Raw genomic sequence first — 16,015 nt, forward strand, 5'->3', positions numbered from 1 at the left:
GAGTAAATAATAACAGAATTTTCGTTTTTTTGGGTGAACTATCCCTTTAAGCAGGCCTTGAAATGTAAATTTATTTAATTATTCAAATATACTTTTGTTAAATATTAATATTATTATTTTATTTTTATGAATTTTGAGGGCTTTTTATGCTTGTTTGAAATGTTTACCATTAGAATTGATATTGAAAAGCTATCTTTTTTATTTTACATTATTTTCACATTTTTCAATAAATGCATGAGCATGATTGTTTATTTTGCACTCTTGATATTTTAGATATTTGTATATTAAGCAGAAATAATTAAATAAACAAAAGTTTCAGAAACAAAGACTAAAGTGTAGGTTGGATGTTGATTGAGGTCATTTCTATGTGTCCTGTTACATCTTTAGCAACAATTGAAGAGTTCAGATGCAAAAACCTCTATGTGCTGTCTGAAATTTCCATAATAAATGAGCATTTTTCTCAGCCTCTTTTGTTCATGTTAAGTTAAGATCATGAAAAGAACTTAATTTGAAATGTGAAATTACTAAACCTACCTTATTTTAGAAGAAAATTTCAGACGGCATTGAGAGATTTTTGCATCTGAACTCTTCAATTCTTTTAACACTACGCTTTTTATTTTTTAATATGTCAGTAGACGAATCCCCTGGTCATATTCCAGAATGGCAATAGATACATTCATTGGCCTCAAGCTATACAAGAAAGATTTAAAGATTTTTTAAATATCTACTTTTGTGTTCAACAATATAAACAAAAATACTATGGAAGTCAATAGTTACAGGCTTCCAACATTTTTCAAACTATATACTTTTTTGTTCAACAAAATAAACACAAATAGTATGGAAGTCAATGGTTACATGCTTCTGAACTCTTCAATTCTTTTAACTCTACGCTTTTTATTTTTTAATGTCAGTAGACGAATCATTTTCACACTTTAACAGACCTGAACCTAAAGAGTTCCTGAACCCAGAGTATTTGTCCTCAGGGTCAGATAATGACAGATAGTTTCAATAAACTTAAGCAATATCCCAAAGTTTACTCATCGTTTTCTATCGTATTGATAGTTTTGTCAATAGTTTTATGTCTTATTACCAGTTGTTGCATCATAGTCAAATAGTAGACGTGCTGTAACATCAACTGTCTACTTCAGTCAATCACAAAACAGTCTCTTTCTGAATGCAATGCATGCTTCAGACTACATTTTTTTGTGAAATTGCAAAAACGTACTTCACATACACTGGGCAGTATGGCAGCAACAACCTTTGTTCCTTTTCACACAAGTGATTGTGATGTGAAGTGCTCTGGTTGAGTCCTTTGATGCATGGTTCCACAAAAGATCAATGTAAAACCATATGGTTGCAGTGCACTATTCTAATGCGGTGGTTCCCAACTTTTTATAACTCACAGCCTCCTAAACCAAACACATATGTTTCCGTGGCTCCCCTGAAAATTTTTTATATACCCGCTATTTGTGGCAGGTTAGTAAGTATAGTAGTTTACTATAGGAGAAACAGGCATCTGTGTGCGGCAATTCATCACTTGCTGCTTCCTGAGTGAAAGGGTGTTAATCCATCACTGCTTCTGTGAGTTAGATAAATACCAATATATTTGCCTTTTAAAATGAGGTTTTTACATAGGCCTATATCACTTTCACAGGAGTGCCGCAGATAATTTTGAGCAATCTTTAAAATGCGTTTCAAGCATTATTTGATCAATATAAATATTAGTCTATCTTACTTCTCTAACCAAGGATCAGGTTTTGCTAGTGCAGATCCCTAGTTCAGACGAGCAGTCAAAACCAGCTGAGAACTAGAGCACTGGACTCGTTGACATGTATTCAGCAAATAAAATTAGCAAAAATTATTATGCTGTTATTAAACTAACTGAATATTGAACTGATAGTAACAATTTATTATTTATTTCTCATCACTTAAACATCATATTCATTCATTCATTCATTTTCTTTTCAGCTTAGTCCCTTTACTAATCTGGGGTCGCCACAGTGGAATGAACCACCAACTTATCCAGCATTTGTTTTACTCAGCGGATGCCCTTCCAGCCGCAACCCATTACTGGGAAATACCCATACACACTCATTCACACACTCATACACTTCGGTCAATTTTAGCATACCCAATTCACTGCAGCTCAAAGGTTAAAAACTATGGAGTCAATGCAGGGCTATATATTTTTGCAAGTTTTGCAAGCAAAAAACAAAGTATGGAGCAAAAACAAATGAATGAATGCAAATCTCCAAAAATCGTAAAGCGACAAATAATTTTTGAGAAAAAAATAGTTTTGCTAACAAAAATAAAGAACTGCAAAGGGATAGTTAAGTTTTGAGAAATAAATATGTAAATTGCAAACATAAAAAGAACTGCAAATAAAAATCAAGCAGTGCAAAAAAAATTTTTTTTGCATATGTTCAACCGTGAGTTTGCGATTCTGTTTTTACTGCACTTCTCGTTTCTGTGCGTTTCACCTTGTGGCCCTGATTTGAACAGGAGGCGGAGACAAGGGAGTGTTTATGGCAGACCGTGAAGTGCAATGTGAAAAAAACTTCTATATATATATATATAGGTCTTTTATTGCAAATATTTTAGTTTTGTTTTGCACTGCTTGATTTTTATTTGCAGTTCTTTTTTTGTTTGCAATTTTCATTTTTATTTCTCAAAGCTTAATTTTCCCTTTTGCAGTTGTTTATTTTGTTAGCAAAATTTATTTTTATTTATTAAAAATTAATTTTCACTTTGCAATTTTTGGAGATTTGCATATTTATTTTTTGTTCCATACTTTATTTTTTGTTTGCAAAACTTTCTTTTATTTTGCAAGTATACAGTTGAAGTCCCCCTTTGAATTTTTATTTCTTTTTAAAATATTTCTCAAATGATGTTTAACAGAAAAAGGAAATTTTCACAGTATGTCTGATAATATTTTTTTTTCTGGAGAAAGTCTTATTTGTTTTATTTCAGCTAGAATAAATGCAGTTTTTAATAATAATAAAAAAACATTTTAAGGTCAATATTATTAACCCCTTTAAGCTATATATTTTTTTGATAGTCTACAGAACAAACCATCGTTATACAATAACTTGCCTAAATACCCTAACCTGCCTAGTTAACCTAATTAACCTAGTTAAGTGTCACTTTAAATGTCACTTTAAGCTGTATAGAAGTGTCTTGATAAATATCTAGTCAAATATTATTTACTGTCATCATGGCAAAGATAAAATAAATCAGTTATTAGAAATCAGTTATTAAAACTATTATGTTTAGAAATGTGTTGAAAAAATCTTCTCTCCGTTAAACAGAAATTGGCCCAAGATTGACTCCATAGTACATATACCCCTGCTCTATTGTTTGCTTTTGAAAACACTACTGATTGGGTTAGGTCAGTCGTTCACTAGTCTGGATGAAATGTACAGGAAGGATGTGTATCTGAAACTTACAACAAAACGTACCCTATAACGTATTTCAGATTAGCGAAAATGTAGCCGTCTAGTGGATTTGTTATCTGAAATGTGTAACGAAACGTACCCAGAGCACATATTTTACATTTTGGCAAAAAAATAAATTGGCAGTCAAATTTTATGCAAAATAAAGCATTCCTTCAAAATTTGAGCTTGGTGAATCTTGGCATTATTGTCATCTTGAAATATAGCCATGTGATACTTCTTCTGACATGATTTTTACTGAAATAAAAGTTATAATCTCCATCAATTATGGTTTTGCAAAACATATAAGATGCATATAGAATCATACAAATAAAATAGTTGGCAATATATGGCAATACATGGCAACTGCACTAAAAATCCAATCACATCCTCTTAACCATTTGCTTAAATCCAAACTCCAACTTTTTGTGGACAAAGTAGAGTATATTAACTTTGACAGGAGCTAATCTTCATATAAAGCATATACAGTTGATGTCAAAATTATTGGCCCTCCTGTGATTTTTATAATTTTTTTTCAAATATTTCCCAAATGATGTTTAACAGAACAAGGAATTTTTCACAGTATGTTTGATAATATTTTTTCTTTTGGAAAAAATCTTATTTGTTTTATTTTGACTACAATAAAAGCAGTTTTAAGGTCAAAATTATTAGCCCCCCTTAAGCAATATTTAAGCACTGTTATACAATGACATGCCTAATTACCCTAACTTGTTTCATTAAACTAATAAACCTGGTTACGCATTTAAATATCACTTTAAGCTGAATACTAGTATCTTGAAAAATATTATGATGAATATTAAAATAGTATGTGCTGCCATAATGGCAAAAATAAAAGACATCAGTTATTAGAAATTAGTTATTAAACTGTTATGCATTGAAAAATCTTCTTTCTGTTAAACAGAAATAGGGGGAAAAATACAAATTCAGGAGGGTTAAAATTTCGGACTTCAACTGTATATATCTTTATAGAATATTCTTCTAGACTACGACTTCAAAATTAGTGAAACAAGCCCCAACACTCAAATAGCCTGTCAAAACTAATTTATGAGATTATTCTAAAAAGCCTTTTTTAGGTTCGAGCGCGCTGATGAATTAAGCTGTTGATGTAATGTTGTTTTAAAATATACTGCCTTTTCCTGGAGACTGAATGTGTTGTGTCTGTTGTCATGAACCCTTTATAGCTGAGCACATGCTGGAGAAAACAGTAACCACTGCAGGATGTGTGTAGTGAAGGTACCGAGGAGGTTTCCAGAGAGATTCACGGGCAAGATGATAGTGAGGGACAGCAAACACACCACCATCATCAGAAGAATTATGTGGCGCTGGAAAGACAAGTATGTGACCGCATCAATGCCACATTTACTGCGGATCTCTTCATCCCTGCAAGGCAAAAAGAAAAGCCTTATGATCTTCACATTGGTATTGCTTCATTTGGCAGACACATGGAAAACAAGCTAATTGCATCATCGTCTTAAAGGGATATATATAAAATTTTGTGTATATAAAATAAATACACAAAACTATTAAACAGCACAGCAAATTAGAATGATTTCAGAAGGATTATGTGACACTAAAGACTGAAGCTTTTCCATCACAGAAATAAAATCTACTGTATCATAAAAGGCTAAATTATTTCACAATATTTTCATACATTAGACCAATCGTACTGCAATTTATGAGCATTAAAAAAAACGTACCAAACCTTAAACTTTTGAATGTTACTGTATATTAAAGAAACACTCTTCCACATTTTTTTTGGAAATAGGCTAATTTTATAAGTCCAAATATAGTTAAACAGTTTATTTTTACCACATTTGAGTCCATTAATCTGATATCCAGATCTGGCGGGAGCACTTTTGTCTTAACGCGGCATGAATCATTGAATCATATTAGATTTTAGCTCCAACTTGCTTCAATTCACACCTGTCAGGATGTTTCTAGTATTAGCTGGTTCAGCTGTGTCTAATTGAATTTGCAGCTAAACTCTACAGACCACTGGCCCTCCAGGAACAAGTTTGAGCACCCTGGATTAGACCATTAGCATCTCACTCCAAAGATTATTTGTTTTTTGATCATTTTCCTATTTAATGCTTGAATCTTCTATACGTCCCAGACTGGCAGTGTTCGGGGTGTCACATCCAGGGAAGGGAAAAAATTTTCTTTCTTTGAGGGTTTGATGGCATTTTTAAACAGCGTTGGATGAAGAACCCGGCCCCCCACTGAGGAAAGAGCAAGTTCCCTTTTCTCCAGATGGCCTGTCTCAGGGACGCTTCGCGGTCCGTTAATCAGACTTAGCGGCATCCTGGGGTGGGGAGCGCTGGTTGCCTGCAAGGTGCTCGGCGCTGCCGCTTGGCCAGAGTTGCAGGCGGGGGTGGCAGATCAGCTCTCGCAGGCCCTTGGCAAGGAGCAGTGGATGTGGATGGTTGGGCGGGAGGAGCGGTGTTACATTCCCGCCGATAGATGACTTTGCCAATCGCATTCGATTGCTCTTTTACCGCCGTGAATTCCTGGGTGAACAGGCCAGCCTGGAATATAGGTGAGTTAAGAAAGCAAACTTTGTCAACTTCTCGCTTATCTGCCAGGTTTAGTTAGAGGTAGCGCTTCTGGACCACTAATGTTGCCATCGTCCTTCCCAGGGGCACACGCAGCAGACTTATGGTCCGTGGAGCATAGTCGGTTGTGGTGCGGGGCTCGTGTAACAAGCCTGGGTCGGAACCACCCTTGTGCAGCTGGGGCAGCGCCTGTGCTTGGTAGCACTGGTAGGTGGCCATAGTGTGCAGGGCGGAAGCAGCCTGGCCCAAGGCTGAGTGGGCTCCGTCTCCGAGGGAGGCAGATAACCTACACGCCTTGGACAGGAGACGAGGCTGACCCCACCAGGAAGAGGCACCACGCGGCCCACAATGGCACTCTCAATCTGGGGAATTGACTATTACCGCCTGGCTGCTTCGCCATCAAGGGTGGTGAGGGCGGAGGCACACACAGATCGGGCAGAGAAAGGTGTCCTCCAAGACTGCGTAAGCCTACTGTGCACTTCCGGGAAGATGGGGATGGGAGGGTTAAAATGTCTTGCCTTCCTTACATCCTCCACATAAGAACCATCTAGTTGGTCCGGCCGCGGGGCTGGGGGATAAACCATTTCCAGGCCCTTGGCCGAAGCAGCCAAGGAAAGCACAGTTATAATGTCTGCTTCCAGATCTGACGCCGTGCTCGCTACCCCGGAGAGAGTGAGCAGGTTTGAACCTGTGTCAATGACAGCCCGTCCTCCGCTGCAGCGATGGACATCTGAGCCTCGGTGTGGGTGGCCAACTGGGGTGGGTGGCCCTTTTGCAAGAGCAAGCCACGATCTTAACTGCGCAACAGACATGCCACCGCAGTGATGGCATGTACTGCCTGTGAGCACCGCATCAACATGCTGGACCCCCAGACATGAAACGCAGTGCTTATGCCCATCATCCGGGAACAGGAAACCATCGCATCCAGAAAAGCACAGTCGGAGCGAAGTCTTGAAAAAGATGCGCTGCACAAGCGTGTTGTTCTTTGAGGAAATTAGCAACAATACAAACACAAAGAATGCCAGGCAAAGGAAGAAACCCAGCTCGACTGTCTGCCGCCAAGTATCAATAGGTGCTACATAATCATTATTGACCTAGAAAACAGTTATTTTTAATTTTCCATCAATCTTAGTACACCACAGAAGAATTTTTGCCATTTAATAACTTTGTTGAAATAAAACTCACATATCTTTAATTCTCTGACTTTTACTAAATATGTATATATTTCCTTCTAACACTGTTATATGATTAAAATGACAAAACACAAAAGATTTCTGATTATTTCTACCTAGAACTACCGCAGCGATCAAAATGACCCCATGAATTTTAGTTACCTGCTACTTTCCCTGTGTCTTTGAATATGCATGCTTCTGTTGCCTAGCAACTTTGCAAACAAAAAAGAAAACTTTCTGTTGACAAAAACATAACTTTACTTCAGAAACAGTATGTCTTTCTAAACAGCATGTTCAGTGCCACGAAAAAGCTTTTCTCCCCTGCTTGTGAAAGTGAAAATGAAAGTGAGGCATGGACATTTGTTGTGGTTTAAATTGTAGTCTAACTATATTTTATAGACTGTAATGATTGTATGATTGATTGTATTTTTAGGGTGATAACTTAATTAAATATGATCACATGATATGATATGATAATTTTGATACCTCAGTAAAAACTTTTAATGTGAATATGATGTGTCTTATTTGAGAATGGTCAGAATGACCGCTATGCTAATTGTAGTTACAGTGATAAAAAAACCTTTTTAAGATATTGAACGAGATGCTAATAGTCTAAGTCAATTTAATGATCTATGCTAAGCTAAGCTAAAAGTGCTCCCATCAGACCCAGAGATCATCTGAATGGATTCAAAAATGGTAAAACTCAACTGTTTAACTCTAAGGGAGCTGTAAAATGAGTATAAAAACAAGAGTGTTTCTTTAAAGCTTTTCCAGCTTACTTGAAAACAACTTTTTTTACACTTAAAAGTGCCCAGGAAGCCTCTGTGACCATGTTCACTCTGTTCCCATTGAATTATTGGCTTCAGTCAACAATATATGTGTGGCAGCTTCTTTAAAAGACCACACAAATACATAAGAGCATTGAGGGCTATTATGATTACAAGATACAAACACACACACACACACCCCTCTGGCTTCGCCTCACACAGAGCGAGGAGACTCTCAAGAAGATTTTTAAAAGGAACCAGCTAAATATGGCACCGACACGCTACCCAAGTCGTCCAAATAACATCTAAGCAACCCTGGAGACAGACTAGCGGTTCTGAAAGGCTTTTTTTTTTTTGAGACATTAGATGTGCTGGGAAACTGCCCGGTCCACTTTTACCCCAGTGTTTTCCCTTCTTAATGAGATATAACATGAGCAAACAGGACGCCTGTTGATGACATCACCACTTCTGCACACTTACTTCATGTGGTACAAAGATGTGAGCCAGGAACAGAAGCCCTATAAAGAGAGGGAGGGAAGACAACGGTGTCATAAAAAAGGCCTGGATAATAATAATAAAAAAAGAGCACGTCTGGCTAGCTTAGCATCTGTCGGACTCATTTTGTTCTTTAAGTGAACATGCGCAGCGTAACAAGCGGAAAAAAGCCATGCATATCTTTAACATGGCTGTGAGGACGTGAACTGTCATCGCACATAAAACACAAGGAGACAGAGTGAGGTCAGGATATAAACGGACAGATACTGTGCATAAAAGAAAATAGCGTCTTTTGAGATGACATCAGCTCCAGGGCGATGCGGTTGAGTAATGCACGCCGACAGATTGAACTTTCTTTGTGCCCCTTTGTGTCTTTAGGTTTTAGCAGTCGTGAATATGGATCACAATAGAGGTGACTGTAATGCTAGAAACACTTTCTATTAGTTGTGCTTGCACCAAGGCACAGGCAATGGTGTGTGATTTCTTACCAACAGATTTGGTTCATTCTAGAAAAGATTGTGTTTCTGCATGATCAGACGTTCCCAAAATGTGTCTAATGCTTTCTTTTTCTTAATTTGTCTCTTTCTTTTCTTTTACAAAAAGGTTCTCACCATGTCCTTGGTCTCTGAATCTGACGGACTGGATTCTGATGGGGTTTTCTCCTTCTCGCTTTGTTCTCCATAGAATAGTGATGTCAAGCTATAACACAAACAAGAAAATAAGCAGGTCATAGTTTTACACAAAGCATATTTCAAAATGACAAAGTCTATTAAATATGGAATAACTTGTAGGGGAAATTCAGACATTGTACAGAATGGACATTTCTAAACATAATAGTTTTAATAGCTCAATTCTAATAACTGATTTATTTAATCTTTGCCATGATGACAGTAAATAATATTTGACTAGATATTTTTCAAGACACTTCTATACAGCTTAAAGCCATATTTAAAGGCTAAACTTGGTTATTTAGGTTAACTTGGCAGGTTAGGGTAATTAGGCAAGTTATTGTATAATGATAGTTTGTTCTGTAGACTATTGAAAAAAAAATTGCTTAAAGGGGCTAATAATATTGACCTTAAAATGGCGATTAAAAAAATTAAAACTGCTGTTATTCTAGCTGAAATAAAACAAATACGACTTTCTCCAGAAGAAAAAAATATTATCAGACATACTGTGAAAATTTCCTTGCTCTGTTAAACATAATTTGGGAAATATTTAAAAGACTTCAACTTGGTCTCAAGCTCAATTCCTGGAGGGCCGCAGCTCTGCACAGTTTTGCTCCAACCTTATTCTAACACAGTTGATCCAAATAATCAAGGTGATCCAACTAAAGAAGGTGTTCAAGACTACTCGTTTAAAACACTGGGGCTGTTTCCCAATTCCAAGAATGCAGAAAATGGACTTGTGTTCTTGTGAAAACTGGTCTTGCCAGGTCACCTCAGAAGAACAAACTCGGGAGAAGGCGAGAACACAAAACGCATGCTGAGAGAAATGAGATACAGCGTTCTTCACGCGTTTTTAACAGACAGATATCTAAACATTACAGCATGCATAGAATAATTTATTGTTTTTCTTCTTTTTAATATATATATATATATATATATATATATATATATATATATATATATATATATATATATATATATATATATATATATATATATATATATATATATATATATATATATATACACACACATATACACATATACACATATATATATACACATATACACATATATATATATATATATATATATATATATATATATATATATATATATACACACACATATACACATATACACATATATATATATACACATATACACATATATATATACTATGCACAAAAACCTTACAAATATACTTTGCACAATACAAATAAAAAGATTTTAATATGAATTTTAGCAAATTAACACTCTTAAGGTGTTAATGTAGCATCGATTGCTATAGACTGATGATACTCTGGGAAAGGGGCTTCGACCATGAGTTTCTGCAGATTTTGTGTGATTTGGAATTTTAGTGATGATTCCTAATATGAAATTCAATCGTCAGCTTGGCAAGCAATTTTGGAGAATTTGATGTTTCCCACACACACACACATACACACAACGGCCAATTTGCTTTATTCAGTTAACCTATAGCGCATTTCTTTGGATTGTGGGGGAAACCAGAGCACCCGGAGTAAATCCACAGGGAGAACATGCAAACTCCATACAGAAATGCCAACTGACCAAGCCGGGACTCGAACCAGCAATGTTCTTGCTGTGAGGCAACAGTGCTAATCCACTGAGCCACAGTGTTGCCCCTGTTATTGAACAAAAACTGAAAAAAACTACACAAAACTAGTATAGGAAATTCAAAGTGATTGTTTATTTTAGAGTTTACTCCTTTTTGGATCATTTTTGGTAAGTATTATGTATTGTATTGTATTGTATTTTAAAGAAAGAACACCCTATTGACCTATTTTGCCAAACTAAATTCTGAAACCAATTTAAAATGCACATTTGTGCATTTGATGTGTGTACAAGGTTTCATGAATTTTAAAGCATGTTTAGGACCTAAAAAGTAGGATTTATTAAATATTTTGAAAAAAAAATGCTATTTACTGATTATTTTATTCCCCATGTACAACAGCTGAAACACATCTAAAAAAAAATAAACAAGCCATCACATAAATCATCAAAATATTGTTTTGGCCAAGAGAAATCATTCATTCATTCATTCATTTTCTTTTCAGCTTAGTCCCTTTATTAATCTGGGGTCGCCACAGCAGAATGAACCGCCAACTTATTCAGAATATGTTTTACACAGCGGATTCCAGCTGCAACCCATCACATCCATACACACTTATTCACATACATCCACTACGGACAATTTAGCTTACCCAATTCACCTATACCGCATGTGTTTGGACTGTGGGGGAAACCGGAGCACCCGGAGGAAACCCACGCAAACATGGGGAGAACATGCAAACTCCACACAGAAACGCGACGAACAGAACTAGCGACCTTCTTGCTGTGAGGCGATCGTGCTACCCTGCGCCACAGTGACGCCCCTGAGAGAAATCCAACTAAGTTAATTACACAAATAAAAATATACAAAATATATGTGAAAACTCGCCATGATCTGACATTTGTCTTCATTTTGAAAGCACAGCGCAGTTAAATCATACATTCTCTTTGATCCATTTAAAGAATAAAAATACAACCTTTCATTGTTTTATGTTACTTCAGGTCCAGTAAAAACTATTCAATGTAAAAAAGTACATTACTAAATGTTGAAACTGATATGAACTAAGATTATTGGACTACTATGGTTAGATTATGTGAAACAAATATATTATATATAAATACATTATATATACATATTTATATATACAGTTGAAGTCAGAATAATTAGCCCCCCTGTTTATTTTTTCCTCCCAATTTCTGTTTACGGAGAGAAGATTTTTTCAACACATTTATAAACATAATAGTTTTAATAACTGATTTATTTTATGTTTGCCATGATGAAAGTTCTATACAGCTTAAAGTGACATTTAAAGGCTTAACTAGATTAATTAGGATAACTAGGCAGGTTAGGGTAATTAGGAAAGTTATTGTATAATGATGATTTATTCTGTAGACTATTGAAAACAAATATAGCTTATAAAGGGGCTAATAATTTTGACCTTAAAATGTTTTTTTTTAATTAAAAACTGGTTTTATTCTAGCCGAAATAAAACAAATAAGACTTTCTCCAGAACAAAAAATATTATCAGACATACTGTGAAAATTTCCTTGCTCTGTTAAACATAATTTGGGAAATATTTAAAAAAGAAAAAAAATTAAAGGATAATAATTCTGACTTCAACTGTATATATATATATATATATATATATATATATATATATATATATATATATATATATATATATATGTATGTATGTGTATTTCCAAGCTATCTTTAAAGAAGAAACTTTTGAAATAAACAGGCAAAACAAGCATGAACTGAACATTTGACTGAAAAACCTCTTCTTTTAAATCCAGTGTTTTATAGTATACCAATTTTTCCAAGATCCAAAATGACTCAAGTATAATTAGCCTCAAGATCACAAAAGCGCAAACATTTCCACCCACAGGTTTATCACAGGAAGCAGAGAAAGAGCAGGTGAAATTCTACTGTGATTTATAAATATTACTGCCATTTTAGCTGAAGCTTTCTCTGTCGACTGATGCAATGCTCTGCAAACATACACACTTTCACATAAACAAAGACATTAACGTAACATGCTGATACTGAATAAAGCAACACAACGATGAACAGAACTGCATGAGCCTAAAGACTTATGATGGAATTCCACCCACAAACCCCTAAGGGACACCATGCCTGTGTGTGAGCTCAAATTTTAAATACAACCAACCCAAAATGATGTGAAAAACAGATCCGGTGGCACACAAAATGACTGAGATATAAATCTTAAAATCTTACTTTTAAGGGCAGAAAATACACACAGTTCATGTTGTGCACACTGAAATATACACTCAACAAATGATGTTTGCTGTTTACATATTTAAAATGAGCTGAAACAACACAATTCAATGCAAGGTTTTTTGGGGACAACTTCCTTTATTCATTCATTTTCCTTCGGCTTGGTCCCTTTATTAATCAGCGGTCGCCACAGCAGAATGAACCGCCAACTTATCCAGCATATGTTTTACACAGTGGATGCCCTTCCAGCTGTAACCCAGTACTCAGAAACATCTGTACACACTCATTCACACTCATACACTATACGGACAATTTAGTTTATTCAATTCACCTATAGCACATGTCTTTAGACTGTGGGAAACCGAACCACCCATAGGATACCCACGCAAACATGGGGAGAACATGCAAACTCCACACAGAAATGCCAATTGACCCAGCTGGGACTCCAACCATTGTGTGGAACCCAGCATTTTTTACAGTGTAATACAGTGCCCAAAAATGATGTGTTTAAATGAATCTCTAAAATATGAGGAACATGCAAATTATAGCTCACCACGGAATATATACATGTATTTTAATGCGCACGAAGGTGGATGAGAAAATGTGACAAGAAATAATATACAGTATCTACTGTTTTCACAGCTGGTGGAAGGATACAGAATCTATTTGCAGTGTCGCAATTATTAACAGAATGCCCTGAAGTACACTAGATGAAGCAGCAAACCATATAGCAAATAAAAAACTGAGAAACCGAAACAGAAGAGATGTACAAAAAGACACAGGTGTGAAACATAATCAGTAACCATGTCAACCAAGTAAACTTTATCTAAACACAAGAATCTGTTGTTGAGGGCCAAATGGCACACTACACTGAGAAAAAAAAGAAACTACTGTGTCTTTAATTAAAAGTACATTTTATATTGGGTTAGTTGTTTAATTGCGGTTTCTGATTATAACCTCTTTCATTCTATTTGCCTTAAAAGCAAAACAAACAAACAAACAACCCCCCCCCCCTAGATTAACTTAAAAACATTAGTTTTTCTCAAAGTAATATTTTTTTACTTTAAACCAGCAGTTTTCATGTCATGTGACTACATGAAAAAAAGGCACTGCTTATGCGATGTTCGGCTTTTATGTATTTCTAATGTCAGTTTTTGTTACCTCATTATTGAAAGTAAAACAACTACTGTAGCAATAGCATAGCCTAACTTTACATGTGTTTATTGGACCAAAATACAGCTTTACTTGGATTTTAATTTTAAAAGTCGAGCCAAAGTAGTTCAATTAATTCATGCTCTATAAAAGCAGTATTTTACCTTTGAGTCAGTGTTCTTTTTTCTTGCGCAGAATAAATATTTTGATTACTATTAAAATACATTTTTCATTTTTAACCAAGTCAAACCTATACTTTGAGTGCAATTTATACATTTTTCTGTAACAAATTACAGTAGAGGGCGACACAGTGGCTTAGTGGTTAGCACTGTCGCCTCACAGCAAAAAGATTGCTGGCTTGAGTCTCGGCTGGGTCAGCTTTGGCCGTAGTGTATGAGTGTGAATGAGTGTGTATGAATGTTTCACAATACTGGGTTGCAGCTGGAAGGGTATCCGCTGCGTAAAACATACAGTATGCTGGATAAATTGGTGGTTCATTGCGCTGTTGTGAAACCTGATGAATAAAGGAACTAAGCTGAAGGAAAATGAATGAATGAAATTACAATACTTCTTAGGTTGTCCAAAGCAAAATTGCACATTTATCTAAGCTTAAAAAAATATAAAAATATATGTCTTTATAGTAAACAATATTATTACTTTGTGTGAATGTCATTTTTCTCTTGACCACAACAAATATGTTTGATTTAGACCAAATTTAACAGTTTGAACCAAAGTTAAATTATACTAATATCTAAACAATTTAGAAAGTGTAATTTCAAAGTATTCGAATTTTTTAAGTTTAAAGTGTAATTTTTTTGTCAGTGTATACACTTTTTAGCATGTAGTTCTATGTATATTGCAATAATGGTTTATGTTTCTTTTTAATCCAAAGTTAGTCTGAAAGCCCCACACACTCCATTATGTGTTTAAAACTGTCAAGTTGAGTGCATGAGATGTTTTTCTTTACATATACTCTATACTAAGTTTTATTGAAATGTAAAATATCAAGTAGGAGAAAGACTGCTGAGCCCTTCAGTGGTTCTGCTAAAGAGACCAGATAAAATTTTAATAACTGATTATAATAATAATAATAAATTTTATTTATAATGCGCTTTTCTCAGTCCCAAAGCGCTAATATTATATTGTCGTCACGATCTGTCTGTGTTTAAGGGCTCTTATTTTGATCTTTACCACATCCTGGTACTCTGAATTCATAAGGTGCATTGCAATTTATATACTTATGTACTATTCTGTGCTGTGTGAAGTACTGTAGGAGTGAAGTACTGTATGTTCACACTGAAACCTCAAAATGAAATGGCACTAGGATTTAATATTGGAGTTTTAGGTGGGTTCAATTGTTTAGTTGGGATATTTTGTCCTCCGTGTGACTAGTGTAAAATACATTTATAAAAATAAGTGAGTTAAAACTACGTTTCAATAAAAGTACTAATTTTACTAAAAAACAAACAAAATGCACTCAAATTGACAGTTTGAAATACATAATGTAGGGTTCCGGGGTTTCAGACTAACACTGGATAACTTCCACCTCCTCAAATTATTGTTAAAGCAGTTGTTGTTTTATTATTATTATTATTATTTTTATTATTATTATTATTATTATTATTATTATTATTATTATTATTATTATTATTATTAGTATTATTATCAGCGTGAGTATATTTTAGTTATCACGTTTATCTGTCCACCTCTTGATCTTTTATTTTTATTATTATTATTAATAATAATAATAATAATAATAATAATAATAATAATAATAATAATTCATCAAATTGTTACTTAAATTCTTCTTTTTAATATTATTCTTACCTTTTTGTTTTATTATTTGTATATTATCATTATTATAGCAATGTTTTTTCTTATTATTCTCATTGTTTTGTCTGCTGAACTTTATTTTTCTACTTCCTTTTCTTTTCTTCTTCTACTCA

At 34.7% G+C, this 16,015-nt stretch overlaps 1 protein-coding gene across 1 annotated transcript in view; it reads right to left on the bottom strand.

Annotated features, from left to right (window-relative positions):
• Positions 1-16,015, bottom strand: part of tmem63c (transmembrane protein 63C) — a 106,220-nt gene that overhangs the window by 44,803 nt on the left and 45,402 nt on the right. The window contains exons 4-6 of the mRNA XM_056477656.1: positions 9,050-9,137; positions 8,424-8,461; positions 4,690-4,832 (exon numbers count right to left, since the gene is read on the bottom strand). Coding sequence (XP_056333631.1) covers positions 4,690-4,832; positions 8,424-8,461; positions 9,050-9,137 — 269 coding nt within the window. The remainder of the gene's footprint in view (positions 1-4,689; positions 4,833-8,423; positions 8,462-9,049; positions 9,138-16,015) is intronic.

Source organism: Danio aesculapii, chromosome 17, assembly GCF_903798145.1.
Source record: "Danio aesculapii chromosome 17, fDanAes4.1, whole genome shotgun sequence".
In the NCBI taxonomy this organism is placed as follows: Eukaryota; Metazoa; Chordata; class Actinopteri; order Cypriniformes; family Danionidae; genus Danio; species Danio aesculapii.